The sequence below is a fragment of the Brachionichthys hirsutus genome, unplaced genomic scaffold (assembly GCF_040956055.1).
Source record: "Brachionichthys hirsutus isolate HB-005 unplaced genomic scaffold, CSIRO-AGI_Bhir_v1 contig_850, whole genome shotgun sequence".
Classification (NCBI taxonomy): Eukaryota; Metazoa; Chordata; class Actinopteri; order Lophiiformes; family Brachionichthyidae; genus Brachionichthys; species Brachionichthys hirsutus.
The window spans coordinates 291878-316429 of NW_027180351.1; the positions used below are offsets into that span (position 1 = coordinate 291878).

Here is a 24552-nt window from a genome sequence, read left to right on the forward strand (position 1 = left end):
AATATCCAAATCTGAGACATTCTTTACTTTGCATTTTAGACACATGTATATATTAAGTTTAGAATTACATTTGTGTTTAATCGTGTACAAAGTACAGGTCTACTGACTTACCGAATGGAAAAGTCATCGTGTGTGTGAACTGTATATGACTTCATCATCAGTATATTAATTACTTGACAGAAATATTTCTACTTAGAAAATATTATATTTTTAATACAGAGGTAGATACAGTACAGCTATGAGGCATAAAGTGTTATTTCTGTGTGTGAATGTTTGCTATAGCAAGGTGATTTCACTGGGTGGCAAAGTGAGTCTCTTTTCTCTGACTGACAGCATGTTCTCCATGTGCATTGCAATGACTCGGCACAGCTCCAAGCCCTACAAAACACACAAATACACAATGAGTAAAATTTCAAAGGAAGCATTGCATTAAAATATTCTGATATTAACAATATGTGTGTGCATCCCTCACTTTCTCTTTTTCACTCTATCTCTAACTCACACACACACCTGCTCCAGCTGTAGCTGTGTGATGCGTTGGTTGACCAGATCTCCTACCACGATCTCCACATATGGATAGCTAGAGCCTGAAGTTGGTCTCTGGGTGCGAGTTGACTGAATCTCCTTCAGGGGGCAACGTACCATGACCTCCTAATAGAGACACATGAATGTATGGCAAGCCACACGTGTCAAGAAGCCCAACATAGTTCAACAGACAGCTATACACAGATATTACAATGTAATTACTATATGTATAATTGTTTTATTTCCTCAACCATTTCAATGTATTTATATATATATATGAATAAATAGACCTGTTGGAGCAGTAAACATAAAACCAGCAGAGGGAGCCAATTTCTTTGTTTTTTAAATATTAGTGTGAGAAGTTTTGGGGTAAATAAAAGGGCTTTCCCCAGAAATCTCCATCTAAGACAAGCATCTCTTAATTCAATATGTAACCATGGAAATTAAAAAAACTATTCAAACATTAAAGTTCCTAATTATACGCAGGCACCACAGCATTGCAAAAAAAATATATAAATACAGAATAGTATATGAAATTTTCTAACAAACCATCAGAATGAGGAAAATTCCAACATGTAACCATGGAAATGCAGAAATATCTAAAAGCACAACTTCAGTACTTGCTTGTGTTATCAACAAAATGTTATAATATATATTATGGTCCAAAAACAAAGGATGATCAGAACCGTTTCCCATAAGCCCCTTTGCTCTCCTTCGCTCCTCATAGGGGATAATAAGAACAAGTATTGCTTTTAATGCATAATGTTGCCCATTTAGCTGCCTGCCCAGACTGACCATTTTTCCTGGAATGTGATGCATGTAAGATGAAATGATTTGGATATGTGTGAGCGGGTGCCTTTTTGTATGTCTGTAACATACGTGAGTGTCCTTGTGTAGGAAGTGCAGCCCATTTAGATTCACAGCCAGGATGCAAGGGGCCTGGATGGGAGCAGAGTTACAGCTCTGGATGTAGAAGAACGAAGAGCCAAACATGGGGAAGGCACTGACAAGACCTGAGTAAAAACACATCAAGAGGTTACTTTAAACGTGGAAATAAATTTAAACTAAAAGTCAGTTACCTTAACAAAAGGTACTTACATGTGCATGACAGTGCAGCATCAAACAATTATTGTCCTCTTAACTTTATTGTCCTCATGACTGGCCCATACACATTTCTATGAACAACCTTTCTGGCTTGCTACTAACTCTGAAAACAATTATTTAGAACCGAATTACGCACACACACACAGATTCACAGAGTTTTACCTAGAAATTGTGCACAGGCCTGGTGTGGATTTAAGGGCTGAACCTGCTGCATGTGTTGAGTTGTCATGTTCAGCCATGGCTGGGAACCCTGTTTGCCGTAGAACGGTGGGGGGACACACTCCTGCACCTCATGACTAAAATACATACACAGGCACAAAACAAACCAGTGATGCCTGAGAGGCTGCAGTTATTTGTTTCTATACATTTATTGACGGTACTGCAATATATACAATGGAACCCTTGCAGCTGAATGCTGCATATGTAGTGTAATTCTCTGTATATATTTACAGAGTCGGCAAGTAGATGGTGTCCTTGGCACGATGCTGCAGGGCAGCCAGTCTGGCGATCTGCTGCAGATGCTGCTCACTGACTTTACCCTGAGGAACCACACTCAGCAGGGCCTTCAGGTAATCTGGCAACACCTTCAGCACAGACACATAGTGAGGACTGTTACGTATTTTACTGTAGGCCCTTTATATGTCAGATAAATTCAAAAATCTTGACATATTTTCTGACATAACTCACCAAACTAGTTAGTTAAAGTTGGAAATACATTATAATTTGACAAACTATTTTAGTTTTTAAAATTATAATGTATTTCCAGTTTTGTCTCTTTCTTGATTTTCCTCTCATTTCACTCTTCCTATCCTCCATTGTGATTGCATCCCGGTTATCACCCCTGTCTCACAATAATTGCCTCCTGTTTTATTTGTGCATGTGCTCCCTAACCCTTGTGTGCAATGCTTGCAGCCTATCCCTAATAGGGAAGATTTTTCCAAGTTTTGACCTCACCCTCTTTCTGGATTTTGCATCTGCCTGCAGGTTATTGGACTGTTTGCATGTTTTGGTGGATATCATCTCTAGAAAAAATATTAGTTGAAGAGTCTGATGTCATCATGTCACACAAATGCCTCATTAAGACAACTAAGGTTACAACATGGATCTGCTCTACCCTCCAGAGAAGAAAAGCTGCAGTTCTATAATAGAAATTTAGAAATATCATCTTCTGTATGTCCTTAGAAATTGCTGTAAAGCTAGCCACATATACAGAAATTTTACTCAGAAATAGAACATTAACCAGTTGTAAGTTATTCATGTCTACCTGATTATAGTGCATGGTGACATAGAGTTCATTGTCAAGTTTGAGAGCCAGACTCCACATGACTCTCCTAAACCACAGACTGTAATTTGTGTCCACCGGCTCTGCCTCTGTCGCAATGTCCAGGATGTACTCCCGCTTGTTCAAGGGGCGCACATTCTGACCTGTGCGGACACACAGTTCGGTTACTACCCGTTTACCTTTAGTGAATTGGTCAAGAGTGCTTACATGGATGTTCTTCAGTGTGAAAAGCTAAATCCCCATTACCTTTGTGCGTCACCAAAAAAACTGCATATTCATCCAACGCCTCCGCCCTATGCAGTCCCATCTCATAGCAAAGTTCCTCGATGACGTCCAGTGCAACCTGAGATAAAGAACACCTTTGCATGACAACCAAACGTTGCTTTATTTTTGGTGTGTGTGTGCGCACACATATCCATGATCCATCCATCCATCCATAGCTACAGCTCAATCGAGGACATAATCAGAGTTCATTGTTGATCGAGCGTTTGGTTTCAGAAGGGGTTTGGTAACAGGAAGTATTTACTGTATATATAATATATATATTCCAGTTCTAGTATTGTGTTTGTGCACATTTGTGTGAGAGATTGACTCACAGAGCACGTCTTGATTTTCAGGTGTCTTTCGATCCCACCTGGCAGTAAGAAAAGTTGTCTCTTGGAGCTCCGCCCAGCCTGTGGGGAAAAATAGGTTCTGGAATTTCCTGCAGCACTTTTAAATATGGGCTTTAGTCATTCATCTTATGGTTTCCTTTTTGGTCTGCCTATTTTAACGTTCCAAGCTGTGCATAAGCCATATAAAGACTACATGGGTGAGACTAACCAGCATAGCTTTGAGTTCCATGTTGTTGGGATGCTGTATGCGTCCGCCGTATTGAAACGTCCTCCTCAGATTTTGCTCACATGCCTTGGTAATACCTGCAAGTTAAGAGCAGCGGCCGATCAACAGTATCGACAAACGCCTTCAGACTGGTAGTCATGGGTAGAGCACTCCAGCTTGTTTGTTAATAGTTTACCTTGATATTGCATCCCGGGATTGTCACCGGCATCCTGAAGAAACTTCAGCAAAAATGGCTTCATGACATCTGAGCAGCGGTGGAAAGCCGTCATGATATAGAAGAGCCTCCATCCTCTCTGACAACTGTCCCTACGCAAGCAGATGCCCACAGAATAAGTCGCACCAATAGCGTCAAACCCAAAGTCAGCAGCTGACATGAATTGCACAGGAGTCTTACGGTTTGGAGCTGGTGTTGGCCGTAACTTGCTTCATCACCTGGCAGTAGGTTTCATCCCTCATCAGGCCATGATCACCACTTAACTACATCAATGAGCACATTCCAAAAACAAAAAAGTTTGATAAAAAAAAAGGTTTCTTTACAATGGAAATGTATTACATCAGATTTAAGTCAATCTAGTGTGTGTGTGTGTGTGCATACCTTCAGTATAGTGGTGACCAGACCCTGCTCTGTCTGACCCTTCAATGGAAAGTCTCCCATGAATTTCATTATAGCTGGAAAAAAACATAGAACACCACAAATTATCTAAAAGTAATGATAAAGCATCTAGAGGCCTGCCAATTTTCTACAACAGTAGGCTATTTGTTTAGAGTAGTAATGACATCTGTAGCCACTGGGTACTTCTTCACCTTCCTCTTCAATCTCTTATCTGTATCTATCACTCTTCTTCTTACCCTTTCCTCACCTAAGAAGATGTCAGCAGCCACTCTGTTCATCCCACTGTCCGAGAAGTCTATCAGCGACTCCTGGATTGGAGACTGGTGGCACAAAACCAAGATTTGTGATTGTGTAAGAGCAGTACAACACAGTTCATGAGAATGTAAGAGAATATATATATTTTTTAAATTCAAATCGCATTCCAACGTTAAACAAGGACAAAACGTTTTACCTTAGAGAATTTGATGATATCAAAAGGGTCCTTGTTCTCCTTTCCCTTTTTGGTCTTCTGATTACTGTGGGGGGGATTACAGCAACAACCAATGTGAGCTGTGGACTCTAAAAGTGAGGACATGCCTGCTTTAATTCGGCCTTGTGTTGTGCATTTGACCTTCTGTTCCTCTGTGCCTCCCTAAAGTACTTCTTGGTAAACTCGGCCATGTGGTACTGGCCGCTGTGCAGAGTCAGTTCGTCCAGCTCGATGCTCACACTGTCACCATACATCTCATTCACTACCTGATGCACACACACACGCACACCCACACACACACACACACAGTCACAGCAGAACAAAACAGCAGCAGTGGCACTTACATGAAAACCAAAGATGTAATTATCTAAGGAATATTTCCATTACTGAAAATCAGTGACTTCCAATGCATGCAGTAAAAACAGTAGCGGATGCCATAATATAGGGGCACGGTTCATGCTCAAATCGGAAGATGACTCTCGCACCAGATCTGACATCCTTTCCACTATGGAAGCATAAAATAAATATTATTTTTCTATGATGAGACATTTATATATTTTAGAAAAATGCAGCTGTAACACTATTAATTAACCAACTTCCAGCTTTGCACCTCTGTAGAGATGTCAAGCTCATGGGCAGCTACAGCCGAGCCCATCGCCACAGCAACCGCAGCAGATGCAGCCACTTGTCCCTGTCTGTCTCGAGGCTCCATACGGTCAGGAGGGAGAACCAGGAAGTCTGGGGCAGCCACCGGACGGACATACTCAGTGGGGAACACTCCTGATTTTCCATAAACAGCCCCAAACCGAAAGCCTGCACACAAAGACGCAGACAATAGTCAGCAAGAGGTTTATATGCAAAAACAGAAACCAATCAAATAATACAAACAAACCCTGAACTCTCACATGCAAAGAACAGTAAAAGCTAAAGATGATGGTTTCAAATGTTTGTTTTTTTGAGTCCAATTAAGAGGATAAAACTCAAAAACTTATGAATCAAGTTGAGAGTTTTTAGTTAGTTCTTAGTTCGCCACAAAGAGTGAGGAATACTGATGTTAAGGATCTTAGAAATGAAAAAACAAACAGGAAAGCAACCACACACACACTCAGTCTGACACACAACAGATCCCACCAAGTAGTAACACAATTGCTGAACCCACCAAACTCAGGAGTTTCTCTCTTTAGTTCCTCCAGAAGCACGACTTTCTTCTTCACGATGCAGCCGTAATTTTTGCCTGAACACACACACACACACACACTCACACAATCATCCATGTACATCGTGATGCACAAAAGTTCACAAACATATTGCACGTGACTCACAGAGGCAGGTATCACTGCGCCACTTATGGATGCATTGTGTATTTTATGTGTTTTTGCATCTCACCAGCTTCTAGGCCATCCATGTGCTGCAGTCTGATGATGTCTCCTTTGTGGAAGTTGAGCAGAGTCCTGTCATCAGTAATGTAATTCCTCACAGCCACCACATAGTCCGAGTCCTGAGACAGAGGGGGGGGTTGAATGCATCATCAAAACACAACAATGAATATCAGTGTGGCTCATCAGGTGAAAAAAGTTGTTTAATGTACAAAATAAGACAGAAAACGTCATATTAAACGACCGATTTTATAGACAATAAATCTCAGAATGTATGGTGTAGTGACAAATTGTATTTTCTAAGGCCTTTCGAGTCTCACTCTCATTTATACCTCATACACACACCAACGAGTTCCTCACACGTGACCCCTGACCTTCTTAAGCTCTGTGAGGAAGTAGTCGATCATGTGTTTGACCTGCGAGGCCTTGGCGGAAAACAGGATCAGCTTCTCGTTGCTCAGGTTGAACTCCAGCATGTTCTTAGATGGTATTGAGACAAACAGGATGTCCGAGTAGCTGCAGAGGAAGTGATGTGCAGAAAGACACATTGGTCAAGACAGAGCAGAGGGTGTGATGAAGAATGTTGCAAAAGGTCACTGGACTGACTTTACTTGTAATATTTTAAGTCTAACAAGAGCCCAATGTCACCTCCTTGAATGTGGAATGTGGAAATATTGATTACCTATGGGTGATTTCCCATTCTAACCTGTAAGGCCTCAGCACTCTGAAGTAGTCTGAGGCAGTAGAGCTGCTTCTCACCATCTTTAGCAGCTTGATGCCTTTGTGAGACACAGATAGCACCTGCACTCCTGTCCCCACACTACCCTGGAGCACAGACAGACACACAAACACATGTTTGGTTAACACAGGTTTAATATGCACATATCACTTGAGCTAGCATAAAGGGCGAGAACTCACAGAGGCTGGGAACAGGCGTGAAAAGTAAATTTCCCACAGGTCTCGGGCCACAGAAACCACTTCCTTCTTCAAATTGTCGTCATGCATTCCTGAAACCTGATCCACTTCGTTCACAGCTGTCAAAAGAAAGTACAGTGGAATCCCGGTTCTCGAACGACTCGGTTCTTGAACGATTCGGTTCTTTAACAACTCGGGTTTTGAACAAAAAAAAATGGAGTTTAAAATGCCTCGGAAGTCGAACACACGAGAAGAGCCGAGGCGAACCAAAGACACGCCCATTTACATGTAGGCATGTAAATGAGCATTTATCTGGTGCGAAGGAACAGATTAATCTAGTTTCCTTTATTTCTCATGGGAAATATAGTTTTGGCTTTCAAACAAAGCTGTTTTCAAACAGTAATATGGAACAAATTATGTTCTAGAACCAAGGTTCCACTGTACAAAGAAAGACATTTACGTGTGTAAAACTTAATTGTAAAGTGTTTAAATCGATTTATGTATTTCTTTTACAGAATAAGGCTTTCATCTTCTGTCTCTCCTCTTGGGTTATACGGATGCAGGCCTCAGAAAGGGTATCGTGTACAACCTGCAAAACATATTCAGGAATGATTCATGGAATTATTTCAGGATAAATTATTCTTGCTGTGAATAAATATTATCATGAGAGCAAAAGCTAAGATCATAAGCCTACAGGCAACACTTGATATGCTAACTATCAGAATTAGGATACTGTGATGAAAAGCGCAATCCTATTCGAAAATTTCGTGAATTAATTCAAATAATAGCACGAGAAACAAATATGTTAAAAATGCATAATGAACCTGTCTGAAAAGCAGATCCAGAACGAATGGATTGTTGAAGGTCTCTTTAGGATAGAAAACCTGCATACAGACAAAGATCCATATATATTGGTAATATTATATAAAAGAATATTAATAAGTAGATGGTGTATCATTTGTTGTCAGTTAAACTAATATTTAATAAATCATTCTTTTTCATGTGTCCATGTTTTCTGAAATGAACCTCTTTCCTCATGTAAAGCTTCCAGGGCACGTTGGAATAAGTGTAATATTCATCACTGGTCCTGCTGTGGAGTTTAGTCTGAATCATTTCCTCCTCCTCTGGTAACTCTCTGGAGACTGGAAATACGCACACACATGCAAATCCAGTGAAACGATATTGTTTGAGTTCTGAAGAACAACGTCATACTGGTGAGTCCCCTCTTTGGGACAGGATTGACTAGAGAAGGGTTTTTGACATTTATTAGATTCTTTGCACATGAAACTAGAAAACATAATGCATAATTGTAAAAATAAATGGCCAAAAAGCTAGTTCACTACCATGCATGAGATCATAAAGAACTATATGCTATCTGGTGTTTATTGTTGAGGATTAATGTTCCTTATCTTGTGAGCAATTCACCTGCTGGAGGCGCAGGCTTGTCGGAGGCAGCTGTGGCGGCAGGGTGAAACTTTATGGGCATCTTATGTCCTCCAGTTTCCTTATGTTGGGAAGGTTGACGCTTCTTTTGACTCTGAAGCATAAAAATGAGCATATGTTATTTTACGTGTGTGCGAATGTGCGAATGTGCGTGTGTGCGTGTGTGCGTGTGTGCGTGTGTGCGTGTGTGCGTGTGTGCGTGTGTGCGTGTGTGCGTGCGTGTGTCTGTGTGAGTTGGCGTACCGGTTGTGGTGGGTTTTCCATCTGCTCTTTAAGGATCTCCATAGCTTCCTCATGTGGGTCTGGCTTCTTTGCAAACATCTTCCCATCACCTTTCCTACAGACACACACCAACACACACACACACACGCAAACACAAAGAGCGCATAAGAGGCAAATGAGTAGACAGATGTTTTATATGTTATATCCAGATATTTAGATTAGGAAATGATGGGCGGGTTGCCTTTGTGCAGGAATGCCAGCAGATGCTGTGCCGGCAGGCTGGTGCTGCTTGATGATGTCTTTGATGTTGTGACTGGGATCCATGCGTTCAGTGTTCGTTGGACTAGACCGGACCATGTCCTCAGGAGGGGGGCCACGTGTCATACCTGGAAAGTCACCTTTCTTTTAGAGCAGCTATGTGATTCTTTATTGCAGCTGTTTGGCTTTCTTTCTGCCTGCCTATATATTGATTCATTCATTCATTTTCTACTGCTTTTCCGCTCTGCGGGTCGGGAAGTTGCTGGAGCCAATCCCAGCTTGCTATGGGCAGAGGCGTTGCCAGTATTCGGGGTGTACCCTATGACATACTTGTTTTTTGACGAACAGCAGCAGGCTTGTCTGGTGACTGCTCAGTCTCTTGTCTGGTCTGCAGAAAGAAATTTAGGACATGTTAACAATATGGGTTTGACAATTTTGTCACAGCACTGTGTGTGTGTGTGTGTGTGTGTGTTTACTCACAGCGCTGGGTGTGTAATGATGCTGCAACGGTGGTGACTGAGGGGCCGGGGCAGTAGGAGGGAAGGAAGACAGCATCTGCTGCTGGATCGCAATAGCCTGCATGGTCATCTGCTGGGCCTGTAAACCACACACACCCGTATCTATCCGTATACTGTATGTACACATGTTCCTGTGTAATATTAGTATATATACAATGTATTGCCAAAAGTATTCCCTTGTCTGCCTTCACGTGCATCTGAACTTGAGCGGTATCTCATTCTTAAACCATAGGATTCCGTGGTGTCGGTCCACCCTTTGCAGCAACAACAGCTTCAACTCTTCTAGGAAGGTTTTCCATAAGCTTTAGAATAAATTTTTGACCATTCTCCCACAAGGGCGTTTGTGAGGTCCAAAACTGATGTTGGACGAGAATGCCCGGCTTGCACTCTCCACTCTAATTCATCCCAAATGTGTTCTATTGGGTTTCTGTGAGGAAGCTGTGCAACCCAGTCAAGTTCTTCAACACTAAACTCCCTCATCCATGCAGTGGTCTGCGGTCATGTAGGAACAGGAAAGTGCAATCTCCAAACAGGGTGCATGAAGTTGTCCAAAATGTTTTGGTATGCTAAAGCATACAGAGAATAGAGAAAATATCTCAGCACATGATTTCTGTATAACAACAATGGCATTTTGTTTTCTTACAGATTCAATAATGGCACATAACCTCTAAATTAATTATATTTAAATGTGTTGGTAGATTAATTTGACTTTAGAGCCAAGATAACAATTTCCTGCTCCCTTCAGACTATGTGCCTAAAAGCTAAGATTGCCGGTTACAGCTTCAAATTTACCATAAAGTAATATGCGTAATACTGATCATCATATATGGTGATCAGCAGTCGATTGAGTGACAAAATATCCCTTTAATAATCAACACAAAAGCTTCAATCTTATTTTTTTTCTATTTTGGGCTACCCACTTGGACCAAATCTCCAGGACTCAGTTGACCATAATGCCAGCCGAACAGTGTAGTTAGCTGGGATTAATACCGGAGATTTTCAGAAGGCTGTAACAAACCAGAATGATAGCTTGCTGGTTGATGATGGCCTGTTGCTGTTGAGTCAGTGCAGTCTGTTCTGACCCTAGAGAAGAAGAGAAAAAAAACACCATGCTGTAAAAAAATATTTCTTTGAAGAAAAACTGCACACAAAGCACGCAAAGTTCACTGCAAAACAATGAACAAACTTTATAGGGTTAAATATGGCTTTAACAAAATCTACCATGCCCACGCGGTTCAGGCCAAACATGCTGGAAATCCTAAAAACCTGAGTCGCCCGGCACACCTGTCATCACAGGAAAGCCTGGCACCATTGCCGAGGCAGGGAGGGTGGCTACCCCTGGCAAACTGGGGACGCCAGCAACACGGGATGGAACGTTAGCATCCACGGGGGCAGCAGCGGGGGCTCTAGTGAGTGATGGTGTGGGCGCTACAGACATGGCAGGGGTGGAAGTAGAAGAAGTCTGCTGGTGGCAGGGTGGTAAGGGATGATTGTATTGGTGGAATTGCTGTTGCTGCGGTGATTGCTGTTGCTGCTGTTGGTGGTGATGGTGATGAGACGGGGTTGGTACGGTTGGGATGGGCGGCATCATTCCTCCTGCTACTGGAAGCACTGGCACAGCTTGAGACATGCAGTGGCAGGATCAGATTAAAGAAAGCGCTGATCCCAGGACTCATTCTCTGTTTAACATGGACTTGCCGGTAATTTTTTTTTTTTTTTCTTCTCATGTTTATAAAGATTTTACAGTAAAGGCCTCCAACTGTTGGGTTGTTAACATTTGTACTGTATATATTGTTTGGTAGAATATTAATTCTTGTAATTATTATTGTTTAGTTTTTAGTTGTTGTTTTTTATTTTGCTGTTGACCAGATAAAGTAAAAGGTAAGGTGAGAGAAATTACTGAATGGAGGATTTTGTACAAACTGTATTATTTATATCAGTGAGGGGAGAAAAGGAGTTAGAATCAGTACAAGGACGAAGGAAGAAATGGCAAAATATAAAAAATAGAAATGCACCAAAAAAAGAAAGAATAAAATAATGACTAAAAACCAACTGGTTGCCTAGCAAAGTGCAGTCAAACAAATAAAACAATACAAAATGCACTAACACTGGGCATATCTAACAAGATAAATACATTTCAGTCTTTTACCTCCGGGATGTATTCCTGGAGGGTAAGGTCGACTGGGAGATGAATTTCTCTCTCCGTCTCCTCTTGTGATACCTATACCTCCTCCTCCCTTCATCCTTCCTGAAAAACTTGCAGTCTTTTCCATGTCCTGTTAGGCACACAGAGACGGTCAAAGGAGATTCAGCAGATGGAATAGGATGGTTGTAGATGTTTAGAAAGTTGCGATTGAGAGAGGCATGAAGAGTAGAATAAGGAGAGGCTGAGAAAATAAGAGGCGGAGTGGATCTAGTGTGAGAGGGAGTCCGCGGAGCTGCAGGAACAGAATACTCCACAGGAAGTACCGTAGAAACTGGAGAAGATGGTCCAGAAAGAGCACAAGCCTTGATTAAAATAATTATTTGAGAATTGATTCTATCCAGCATGTTTGGACATTTTGCTTTATCGTTATCTTTTTTACATTGTTTTGAAGTCGCTGAAGGGATAGTCATCCACACACAGCTGTGCATGTGTGCTGCCTACTGTGCAGTCACATACGGTAGGCCAATCAGTAACCTAATCATCCATCCCGTCTGCGCTATTCATCCAAAAACAGAGTCAGTGGATCACATGTTCTATCCATCTATTAACACGACCTTCGTTTCACACTCGGATGGCAGATCAGGTGGAGGGAAGGAGCAGCATGACACAGCTTTATGCTTTTCAGAGCTACAGTCAATTTTGTAAATTGATTGATTAGCATATAAAGGGTCAGGAAATTATGAGAAAAACAAAATGTTTTTCTGCCATGTCTGTAGATTTAATTGGACTAAAATATCACAGCCCAATGACATTCAGTTAGCAAAAAATATTGTACATTTTTACAAAGAGAGACAGCAAACTGTCTCATCTGAGAACTTGGAATCAGAACATTTTTGCACTGTAAAATCACCCAGAAGAACCTAATGGAGCCATTCATTACATCCTTTAATTTAAGATTCTTTCGATAAAAATCTGAAATGTGTATCTGAAGAAACCTGAAATATATTGTTTACTAAATTGCAGCTATACCAACACATTTCAACTCAACTCATTCATCAGGATGCACTAGAGCAGGAAGGTAAGGAAATTCAGTCCTGAAACCTGCTGGAGATGTTTAACCGTGAAGCTGATGATTAAACACACGAATCATTGAAGGTTTTCAATAACATTGTAGGAATGTAGCATGTACAGAACAGCATGGTTAGGATGTGATCAGTGTCAGTACTCACGACACTGCCGTCTGTCAGCACGGGGTCAAACAGACTGTCCAGGTAGCGGTCCATTCCCCTCTGAGTCTGACCCTCACTGAACGCATCAGACTCTATTAGACACACCAGAACAGCGTTCAACATGCGTGCAAATGTGCAATACATGTTTGTATTTCAATATGTTTGTAGTGTGTGTGTGTGTGTGTGTGTGTGTGTGTGTGTACCACGGCTGTAGTAACCGTCAGAGTCAGGAAGACTGTAGGCTGGTCTACTGCTGCTACTGAGAGGAAAGGCAGGAAGAAGCTCCTCATCTGAATCAAAGCCACTACCAAACAAAGCACTAGAAAAGCAAAAGTATATGAATTAAATGAGTTCAACGCGTCACATATTTGTACACACTTGTTTTGTGTACTGACATGCTCGTATTGGCTCGGACTCTAGCAGGATCTTCAGTGCTGATGATGAAGTAGCTCTTCTGCTTTGGGAAATCAGGTGGAAGTTCCAGGTCTGCGATCATGTCCATCACATAGTCATGACCTGCTAACTCTACCCACTGGCCATGCTCCTTCATCAGGACTGAACTCCCCCTCCACCAGTCGGCCACTCCCCTGAAAGCCAGGCCACACACTTCAAATACCAGCCTGCACCTTGTTGATATTAGAATTAAAGCATTGCATACTGCAGAATATAACTATATAGAGTTTCTCTAATTATAGGAATAAATGATTTTTTTAAATCTTTTTCATATTTAAATATGAGATGCCAGCACCTGTGGCGCATTATGTTCCCTGCTAAATCCTCTCCACTGGTCCAGGAATGGACTGGACACAGGAATGATCCTCCTACAGAGAAAGGTGATTATGTTAAAATAAAACTATTCCTTGATGCATCTCTATCTCCTCACCCTAGAATAGAAATTAGTAATCAATGATTGAGTGATATAAATCAAATCAAATCAATAAATGTAATGTCGGAATGCCTATTTCAATTGTAGGTGGGAAAAATTGTTAACAATTTTTTTATTTGCTGGTTTGAAAATAAAGCATGATTTGTGGCATCAAATGGTGAAAAATCAAAAGCAGCTAATGTATAAATTGGATTTGTTAAAAATAAAGTCCAAGTTTAATGCATGATGTCATGTTAAAACAGCCAAGATTCTCACCATCAAAACAGTGCACATGCAGCACCATGTTAGCCTTCTTCCTATTGGCTGTCCATTCTAACAATGACAGCGGATAGGTCCGTGCAGACTCAGGAAGGGAGCCGGAACAGAACTGGTTCTTCTGATTGGCTTGAATAAGCCTGTGTTGCAGCAAAGCCTGGCAGCCAGCAGGGCTGTGGTCAGACACAAACCTGGAGAGGGAAGGACAGCTGTAATCTTCATTAAAAACTGATGCCACTGTCATTTCCAAGTCCTTGTCCCCGTTGTTTAAAAACCTACAGCAATCTGCGTGCCCATTAGTGTATTTGGTCTTTAGATTTGGGTATATCAAATATATTTATGAAAAAATATGTCATACTTTAGAAGATATTTGTCCATCTTAGGCGACGGGGAGAAGCTGCAGACACTTGCCAGCAGCAGCAGCCAGCCTCTCTCTGCATTGTCAGTATTCAGATTCCTCCACACCTGGTTAACAACCTGAGCCAGAATCTCATCCCGTAAGCCCGGACATACCAGGCCTCTTTGAATGATGTAATTTCCAAACATGTTCTCCTGTGCCCCGTTCAGATGAGGGTCCCCCATGAATCGTAGCACCTGAAAGTAAAGAAGAAGCTAAATCCATGATGGCTAATGGCCTTAATGATGAACCAGTTGAACAAAGAAATTTCCCGTTTTAGTGTGATGAATAAGTCACTATGCAGAAATGTGCAGTCATTACAGAAATCTGTGTTATTTCTTACGAAGCCACGTACTCAATTTATAATCTGTAACTAATCTGTATGTTTACTAATCCATGTTTGTGGATTGCAAATCCAGGAAAACAGATTTTAATCTGCAAACGTGATTTAGTAAACTGTGTGCACAAATTGGTAAACACAGCCCATAAAGTACACGTATATATATATATAAATGTATACAATTACAGAATTATACAATTATATAGATATAATGTATATATTATTTAATTTCATTACCCTGACATCTTTAAAAATAATAACACTAAATATCTTACTTTTCAGAAAATGTGAGAGCAAGACATGAATTCTAAATTTTTGGAGACGTTCGTTCACCATGTTGAAGAGTTCGAGAGCTTCTCTTGTTAGGTCATCATCTACACAGGTCAGCGATGACTCCAGAGGGGCCATCAACATCCCAAACTTTGGTTCCTATGGCAACAAAATGTTTAAAAATAATCCTCTCAAAAATGTTCAGGTTTCTCACATTGCCACTATTCAAATAATGTAAACCACTTATTTTCAGCAAGCCCTGTTGACCTCTTAGCTCCACTCAAACCAACTCCCAATATAAAAATACATAAAATTGATGGATGGTGAGTTTTAAATAATTAAATGTCATATTAGGGTCTGCTGTTGTGAGGTGAAATCTAGTGATACACATCTCACCCTAAAGTAGCTCTGTGCATAGCGGTAGAAGGGATAGTCGTTGATGTCCAGAGGAAGAGTGAGCTGGGCCTCCTCTTGGATATGAGGAGCTTGAAGCAGGGCCAGGCAGTCTGAGTGTAGCTCCCTCCTCACTGCAGCAGGAGGGACAAGTCAGCCAGCGCACATACAGAGGAGGAGCTCTATGAACCTGACAAAAACTGGCAACTGAAATCGACTTCAAAATATTCATTAATGCATACTCTGCTGCTTCCTCGTATGCATGTTGAAGCTGATCTGAGGGATAATGTTTTGAGGAGCCAGACAACATTTGCTTTTTTGTATAATATGTTAGCAAACACCAATGCGGCCTTCACAATAAAGGCATTATTTACCAACCTCCTGCTATCTGCAGTAGCGCGCCCAGCTCCGCAGGGATCACCAAGTGTGTGACATTCACCACCTCTCTCTTGGTCAGCTCCTGAAAAATCTCTTTTTAAGTATGATTTATTTGAAATGTGGAATTCCTTTTGGGGACTCCTTTTGGGGACGGGTTTCCGATTTACTCGTAAATCCTTTGTAATTCAATCTAAACATCCATTTTACCATTTCTCTTCTCCTCTTCTCCTCCTCAGCTTTCCTCCGGGCTTCAAACTTCATCTACAAACAGATCACAGAAGTCACGCACCAAGTATTTCAACATTCACTTTAAAACGGCCACATGTTTCTGAAGTACAGTGCAAGCAGTGATTTATGTCAGGATGAATGTATTATTTAGACACGAAAGGTGACTTATTTGTCTATTGAATGTGATCTTTGTGTACCTTGATGTATCGTTTTCTGTTGACGTACATGTGGACAAGAGATCGGAACCGAACTAGACTCTCCCTCATCTTCGCATAGCGCTTCCTGGAGGACAGTATGACAGATAAAGTACCAAGAGCATTCACATTACTATGAATAAAAGTCCAACAGCTACTAAAAGTCCATTATTGTTTCAAACACAATGTAGTTCAGTTTTCACATCTGGCATCAGGTAATCATAAATCATTTGACTAATATATAAATGTGTTTTTTAGGACAATGCCACTGATTAAATGACATACAGCTTCTAAATTGTACCATAATAATAAAATACCAAAGCAAAGTTAGACAGTGTGCTGTAATTTATCTTAATTTGTCTAGTAATAAAAGATGATAAAAGTGAATGCCTTTTTTTAATATAATAAATATGTCTATATCTATATCATCAGTAATCTAAATCAGTCTTTATTCTTGGTGTAAATTCCTAAATCAGTTGATGGCTATGAAACCAGCGGTAGCGGAGAAGCCGACCTCATGAGGAAGCCTCGGCACTGCGCCTGCAGCCAGATGATCTTCTTGCGAAAGGCCAAGAAGCGTTTCCGGACAAAGAACATGCGGGTGTAACGCTGCAGGGTGAGAGCAGCCAGGTGACGGGTGCGCCCCCGTTTACACTCCAGCAGCTGGTAGATATCCTCTTTCAGAAAAAGCTGCCATTTACATGAGTGTCATTTAAAAAAAATAAAATATTAATGAAAGCTTGGAGGTACAGTCTACTACAAGAACTATCAGTCAACACCAGCAAAGCTTTTACTCCTGATATGGAGTTAGAGTGAAAAAAGTGAGAGGAGAGCCTCACCTTGGTGACTCCAACACGATGGGCTCCGGGTCTGAGACGACACAGTTTACTGAGCATAATGACGCAGTTCTCTCCATTTGCTGTTGGAAGCTCCCTTATCCCCACCAGGGACTTATATCTGGGAATAATATTCATGGAATAGTATTAGCGCCGACTCTGGGAAAAACAATTGCCAACATTTATTGTGAAAATCAAGTCAGAATCAAATGATGATTCGCCACTATCAGTGATCTACTCATTCAAAAGAAGACATTTCCTCCCAGTGTGTCTGGGTCTTTCTTCAGAACTAAAACATTTATTTACTCAACGCTTTCAAATCCCTGGACTATATAACAATGCCAGTGAATGGAGGGCACAATGACCTGAACAGGAAAACGTAGAACGGCATTCGGATCGGATATCCCTCCCTACGGATCCGAATGGTCTCCGGGATGCCCGAGTGTCTCAGCTGACTACTGACAAGGTCATCGTCGAACACGCCGGCTTGCTAAATGCAGATAGAAATAAAGGATGCAGTTGAAAAAAACAGATGTCATTTCCAGCAGGATATTATAGAGATATAGTCTCTACCTTCATATTATTTGGCTTGATGCAGCGAACAAAAAAAGGGTTACACCTGAAAAAGAAAAATATATGTCAAACATGTGCATGGCTACTTTAGGAATCCCTGTTTTTGATGCATTGTGCAACACGTTTCTAAGCGTGTCGAACTCGGCGTGTCTTTGGCTCAACCTCTCCATCTTCTCCACCAGCTCTAACAGTGACTGTTGGAACTTGCTGCTGACAGTCGGCGCTTGGTATCTCCTGGTGACTGTGCTGCTCTTTCTCATGTGACCTCCTCTCTGCTGACCCGTGACCTCTGCATGAACTGCGAAGAGTTTTGACACCATCTGGACACACGTGCGAAGACATGCAGAACATTCTCAAGGAGTCATTTATGTCGACATTAGAATAACTGTGAACGTACAGGCACATGATGACGCATCGTCTCCTCTTACCTTGTTCTTGCTCTGAATGAACAGGCCCAGGACATCCTGCCGGACCTGGTCGTGGTTCTTATCGAGGAACTTGTAAACCTGCACCATTGCAGTGACAGGATGAGTAATGATTAATAATAAGGGGACCCAAGGCCTTGACAATATGACATTTCGTTTTGATATACATCCCCCAAGGTGCCGTAAAGTTTCATTCAACATTATCTTCATGTTAAAATGTTTTTTTTTATTCTTATTCTTGTCTAAACAAGATGTAACAGTGATGCATGCATGTTTTTTTTGAGACTGTCCTTATGCACACGAGCTACACGTATGCTAGCGATGGTTGCTACACTGAGATGCAAGCAGAACAACCAGGACATAATCAGACTCACAATAAGGAGAAGCACAAGGGGCTGCATACCTGGTAGGTGACACGGCCAGCAAAGTGCTTGATGGCAAACTCTGGGAGGGGCATCTTTGGCTTCAGATACAGAGGATTGTTGCCATGGTGATAGTGACACTTTTGGAGGAAACTGTGGTCTGTTGCCTGACAACAAAGCATAGAGTCTAAGTGGTATGTGCAACAATATAAAGTATTTTGTGTATAACGAGTGTGTGTGAATATACTGAGTTATCCCTGAGGTTTCTCCCTGCCTACCTGTGGGAAACAGCTCTGGTCATCCAGGACTCTGAGAATCCCATGAGGCTTTGCAGCAATAAGGTCAATGCAGGGCTGGTTGTCACTGAATGGAATGTCCTGCCAGGGGATCTGTTCACGGCTGTACTCCTCCTGTGCGGGGAGTAAATCAATGCAATTTCCTGGACAACACTTCCTTCGTGTTATTTTTTGTTCATGTACATTTTAAATGAACTAAAATCATCCATCAACTCACTGATGAGATATATTTGTGTGTGAATAAAGTATGTAAGTAACTCAAAGATTACAAATATTGGTCTGTTTATAGTTGTTTGGCACAAATTATGAATGCAAAAATATAATTACAGAATTACAGCCTTCACTCCCTCTTATGTTCCGCAGCATAAGCTCAATACAAGAGCTTATAAAATTGCCCTTTGTTTGATGAATCGCTCCTTTAGAATTTATTGCCACCTCCTCGCAGAGAGCGCGCAACAGTTTCAGGATTCCTGTGTATTAATATTAGAATTCATAAAATGAAGGCTGTTTTTAAAATATATATGTATGCATGAGGACGAGGCCTGCGTGGCCCCACAGGTGTCGACTCACCTGTTCTTCCCTGAATACGATCCGGTTGAAGAAGAACTGCAGGTATTCGTTTGCATAATTAATACAAAGCTGCTCAAAGCTGTTGAAAGCCAGATTCTATTGATAAACGGACACACACACACACACGCACACACACCGTTTTACAGTTGATGATTGCTGGTGCTCTCTCATGCATCATCAAAACATATCTAAGGAGTAATCATTCTGGAGTCTCCCTGCTGAACCACACAAGGAAAATGCAATTACTTCAAATCCATAAATATCCAGGATAGAGATGGACAGGGTGTGTTGGCAGGGATACACTTGTGTATTGATCCTCTCTGTTAACCAATGGAAGAGTAGCGAGTACAGGATCTTGGCAACAGCATCTCTGGAAAAAGATGAATGCAATAGACAAGAAAGAAATATTGGATGGAGATGAGCCATATATATATAATATAGAAAAGGTGTGTATAAGATTAATAATCTTAAATCAAACTTGTCAAAAAAACTTTTTTATGGCAACGTAAAAAGTGTTTTTATCATCTGTATTTGCTTTATATGGTTCGTCTGCAGAAATTCACCAAAGCATTATAACAAAGTACATTTACATAGATTATGTAAACCTGTATATTAATACATAGATTATGTAAATGTAGGTACATATTCAGGATTATAGTACCCATTCTATGCACATTTAGACTTAGATGAGAAGAAGTTGAAAAATGGCTACAAATCTCTGCTACCTTCTTCTCATAAATGTATTAATTAGCAAATATATCTGGAGGGAAAAGAATATACTTTCATGCAGTGCATTGGGTCTGTCATTTTCTCTCACCTGGCATCAACGGCACTTTCCACAGTCAGTGGCGTGTAGATCTTTTCCCTCATTGTCTCCTGTAGAGATGGCATGAGGTATTGTATGAAATCAATTAGGGTAGATTAGCTGGAAGGGAGGCAACCAATGCATTAAGTAATAATATGGCAAAGGAGTAGAAAAGCTGTCGTGTGACAGAAAAAGAAGAGAGAAAAAGAAGAAGAAGAACCTTGGCATCAGTTTTTCCAATATACACAAATGTAATGAAGCAGAGACTCCCCAGTCTGATACTGACTGTAACTTTGTAGGTGATGGCTTTCTGTAAACCTTCTGGAGAGATTTGCAGCAGCTCTGCCACCACCCGGATCTCTTGAGCGCTCACCACTGTCGCCACCTCCTGGCCATCTGCCTGAAATGCAACATGGAAATCAAACAAAATCTGCTATGACTACAATTCCATTCTGATTACATATCACGAAAGGAAGGAAGAAAGAAATAATGATGGATAATTTTGAAACACTACCTCATGTCTCTGAAAGTACACGTTGCCCAGGTGCAGTATGGAAGAAAGAACTCTAAAGATGGCCGACTGGTCTTCAGGGGTGAAGTGAAGGATCTCCATTGAAGCAAGCAGACGCAGGAAGTCCTCTGCATCGTTCTTTCCCGTTATCCCACAATTCCCTCCCTTTATGAAGCGAGAAGGAGAAAGCAGGCGCCTTAACATGTGATCTATATCTCCTCGTGACAGTCCTGGAGAGGCTCCTGTAGAATATCTCTCTACCTGGTTGAGGTAATAGTAGGTCTCCGCCTCCTGCAGATAGAATGCCTGTCTCTGTAGTGATGGAAGGCCTGCCAGCATCTCATAGAAAATGTGGTAGTTCCTTTCATCTTTGGCCTAAAGAGGCAACAGCAGTTTAACATACTTATATAGCATCATGCCATCATGTCATCTTGTATGCCTGTGTCACCTGGAAGACGATACGGGACTTCTCCAATAGATACTGAGAGGTTATGGCACCGCTGATCACACCACTGGGTGTAGAGAGAGAGAGAGAGGGGGGGGGGAGAGAAAGAGAAAGAGAGAGAGAGAGAGAGAGAGAAAACACAAAGTAAATAAAAGGGGAGAAGAAACACATAACAAAAGCAAATCTATATTGGAAATTATAAATGACAGCAAAACACTCAAAACTTAAAAGTGCTTTATAATAAATAAAAATGACAAAGATGAGATGGAAACAGGAACTTGTATGTCTTTATTTTACTCACTCCTCCAGAAAGACCTCGATGTATTTCCCAAAGCGACTAGAATTATCATTCCGCACAGTTTTGGCATTTCCAAAAGATTCCAGCAGAGGAGCTGCCTCAAGTATCTAAACACGCAAGAAATCAACAAACATTTCCAAGTGGGTGACAAACATTGATGAAAGTATCTTGCTCTGTAACTTAGATTCTGGCCAATCACGCAGGTAAAGAGACTCTAAGCAGATTTTAAAAAGCGAATAAAGAAAAATCCACAATACAGCAAGAAAGTACAACAAATTTCACACAGCAAAACACGGAAACTCGCTATTCTTGTGGCCATAAATATGTGAGGATGAGATGTAAAATGTAAATAAAAGGGAACCCCACTACCTCAATCTGCGTCCACGACGACACGGACAGTCACAGAGACATGGGAGAAAAATGCACAAAAATGTGTTGGTTGTACTTCCATCCAACAGGAACATGTGAGTCTGCCGGCAGCAAATTGTTTGTGTGAGCATGTATGTCTGCATACCTGTTGAGCAATATTGTTTCTGTGATGTATTGCTGCCAGGTAATGCAGGACTAGTTTGGTGGCCTCTGTTTTTCCAGATCCACTCTCTCCACTGAAACACATCCACACAAACTCACTGGACAGAGACAACATCCACCAACATTATTTTAAACAGGACACAACAAAGACGCTCTACCGGCACACTGGTGTGTGATGTGAGGCTGGCCATTTTGCATTAAGCAGACACGCACATTGTGCTGCCAACAGCTTAGCGCTAATCACCACTATTATGTAAGCTTAGCCAGCGAGGGAAGAGGTGTACTTGTGTGTGCATGAGCCTAATATAGAGACACCAGCACCTTGACCACATCACAGTTTAAGGTTTCAACTCACAGTCTGGTTAGCTAAAAAAAAAACCTGGGCCATTACTGGTCATTGTACACCAGGCCTCATTACCGCACTCAGTGACTCACACGTTCACTTGGACACACAAACCCCTGAAAGACAATCTGATCCTGGCTCAGACTAGACTGGACAGGGCTTTCCTTACAGGTGTCTCCTTCCAAACATGGCTGAGGCTTTCCAGATGTGTGCATGTGCAGTCATTTGGATATTTCTCATGAGTAGCACACAACATCGTGCAAGCGTGTGTCTATGCCTTTAAAATTAGCTTTAGATGTAAATGAGCGTATGTGAGCTTTGTCTGTAGAAAAGATTTGGCAGTAAGGAGCCTGCGACACACGCATCTCAGGAGGAGTGCAGGATGCATCTGTCTTAAGTTGGCTGGCCAGAGAACCACAGACAGACACTCATGAATTCGCAAACAGTAGCTCATCTGGAGATCTGGAAAAACCTGACAGTCCAAGAAGCCTCGCGGAGGTGAAACCGCTGCAAAGCTTTGAAGAGTCCTTATAGTCATTAAACGGGAAAAATATTTGTTTCTCTCTAACTCTAGAGGCGTGTTTATTATCATTATTTATATTAAATACAGGTCATTTATATTCAATTATATTTCCTGTTCTATAAATTATAGTCAATAATTGTGGGTGTCAGTGTATCTAAGAGTGGACTTGTAACAGAAAATGTTTGTGAATTTGACTCCTGCATGATTATAAACTGATGTCTGATATTCAGGTAAATATAAAGTGATTGAAGATTAGAAAAGCTTCTGTAAAAACGCAGCCTCTTACCTGATTATTATGACCTGGTCGTGTTTGGCATCCATCATTTTGGAATAAGCAGCATTTGCTATGGCAAACAAATGCCTGAAAGAGGAAGAAACAAATTCATCACATTTAAGCCAAAAAGAAAGACTCAAAGTAGAAGATGATTATTAGTAATCATTTTCCAAGTCCAAGGATTCAGATAAATGTAGTGTTGCTTGTTTTCCCTTGACTGAGAGTTTGAGCGTTAACATGACTTACGGAGCATTCTCTCCCAGAGCACGACCTTTGTATAGCAGCACCATGTCTGTCCCATAGATGTTGTGCATCTTATAAGGGTTAACAGACACCAAGATGCTGCCTATATATGTCTGAAAAAAAGTATATTACAAGTAGAGAGTAGAGACAAGAAAACAAAAAATAAATGTTTGGATAAAAACAGACAAGTTTGTGAAATCAATGCAAAAAAACTCAAAACAGCCTGATTTGACTATATTCACAGGTTTAAGACATTGTGCAGCTGCTTATGTGTTAAATGTGTGTGCTGCTCAAACACTCACATAAATCAGCTCCCGATCAGACCTCATTTTCAGGTTCAGCAGAACAGCCCCTTCATGCATCTCCCTACACAGAGAGAGACAAGAGAAATGAAGGAAGACTTTCTCTATTATTCAGATGACTTTTGCAAGTTTGTGCTGTGTTAAATCAAATTTTATGCCTTTGGCATCGTTGAAAATACACCAAAAACAACCCATCCTATATGTTCGTATCCGCCGCGGCTCTAAACCCAAATATTTCTCCGTAATATCAAGCACTAGGCATGTTTTAGCATTTTCTCATTCAATACTACAGTTAAGGCAAATGTGTCTTCAAAAAATTGACACCAGCACCTCGACCACAAGATTTAAACATACATTTCTAAAAGATGACATGCCTTGAATGTGAATGTTTCTATAGACATTTTACAGTGCACAACCTGTCTGTCTCTCTCTGACAAGTTAACTCTGGCGTGTGTGTGTGTGTGTGTGGTCTTTTAAATACGTACTCTAGTTGTGTCATATCTTCCACTCCAACTTTCTCTCGTTGCTCCCGGTCAGACACAGCGGGCAGGCTTCTGATAGAGTACATCTAAAACATAAAAAAACACACTCAGGGCTGAGAAAATGCTGCATATAGATCGCCTTGCTCACAATGGGTTCATGGTTTAGCTTCGGCATGTAGTTGCAGTCCATATTCAAAACATTTACCTTGTCAAACCAGTGACCCTGTGGTTCTCCCTCCCTGCTAAGATTCCATTCTCCTGGTTCATTTTCTATGTGGCCCTGTTGCATCAGATTGTGAGGGTCCAGCAGCTCCCCATCTCTATACATGGACCACTTATTGAGGTTCTGCACAGTCCCATGAGGCAGGACCCTCTCTGCACCCCACATATCCACATCTTGCTGGAGTCCCAAAACTGTATCTCCAGGGCCATGTGCCCAGTGTTCTTCAGAG

At 41.3% G+C, this 24552-nt stretch overlaps 1 protein-coding gene across 1 annotated transcript; it reads right to left on the reverse strand.

Annotated features, from left to right (window-relative positions):
* Positions 1 to 276: 276 nt before the first annotated feature.
* On the reverse strand, positions 277 to 24186 carry LOC137913905 (unconventional myosin-XV-like). The gene is made up of 64 exons (XM_068757525.1): positions 24104 to 24186; positions 23619 to 23682; positions 23320 to 23429; positions 23086 to 23160; positions 21917 to 22007; positions 21772 to 21777; positions 21406 to 21509; positions 21108 to 21171; positions 20921 to 21034; positions 20663 to 20824; positions 20435 to 20548; positions 20161 to 20219; positions 19590 to 19713; positions 19344 to 19439; positions 18756 to 18887; positions 18519 to 18644; positions 18119 to 18196; positions 17853 to 18010; positions 17691 to 17736; positions 17483 to 17607; positions 17121 to 17238; positions 16796 to 16971; positions 16285 to 16369; positions 16067 to 16120; positions 15860 to 15941; positions 15485 to 15615; positions 15152 to 15247; positions 14440 to 14675; positions 14082 to 14272; positions 13689 to 13761; positions 13336 to 13527; positions 13144 to 13259; positions 12941 to 13032; positions 11715 to 11841; positions 10584 to 10648; positions 9528 to 9644; positions 9378 to 9435; positions 9031 to 9175; positions 8811 to 8904; positions 8550 to 8661; positions 8151 to 8266; positions 7949 to 8008; positions 7638 to 7713; positions 7128 to 7243; positions 6916 to 7034; positions 6584 to 6725; positions 6220 to 6331; positions 5993 to 6067; positions 5444 to 5646; positions 4975 to 5099; positions 4816 to 4879; positions 4612 to 4684; positions 4347 to 4420; positions 4146 to 4228; positions 3927 to 4057; positions 3734 to 3828; positions 3508 to 3585; positions 3158 to 3254; positions 2894 to 3054; positions 2080 to 2213; positions 1792 to 1925; positions 1405 to 1538; positions 511 to 651; positions 277 to 378 (listed from the first exon to the last, which is right to left on the reverse strand). The coding sequence occupies exons 1-64, from the start codon at positions 24184 to 24186 to the stop codon at positions 277 to 279; spliced, it is 6936 nt and encodes a 2311-aa protein (XP_068613626.1).
* Between the last annotated feature and the right edge of the window lie 366 nt (positions 24187 to 24552).

Coding starts and splice junctions, on each gene's coding strand:
- LOC137913905 (XM_068757525.1), bottom strand. CDS start 24,186: ATGTACTCTATCAGAAGCCTGCCCGCTGTGTCTGACCGGGAGCAACGA. Junction 15,248..15,484: donor ATGCACAGAGCTACTTTAGG/GTGAGATGTGTA, acceptor TTGTTGCCATAG/GAACCAAAGTTTGGGATGTT. Junction 652..1,404: donor TCCTACACAAGGACACTCAC/GTATGTTACAGA, acceptor TGTCTCTATTAG/GAGGTCATGGTACGTTGCCC.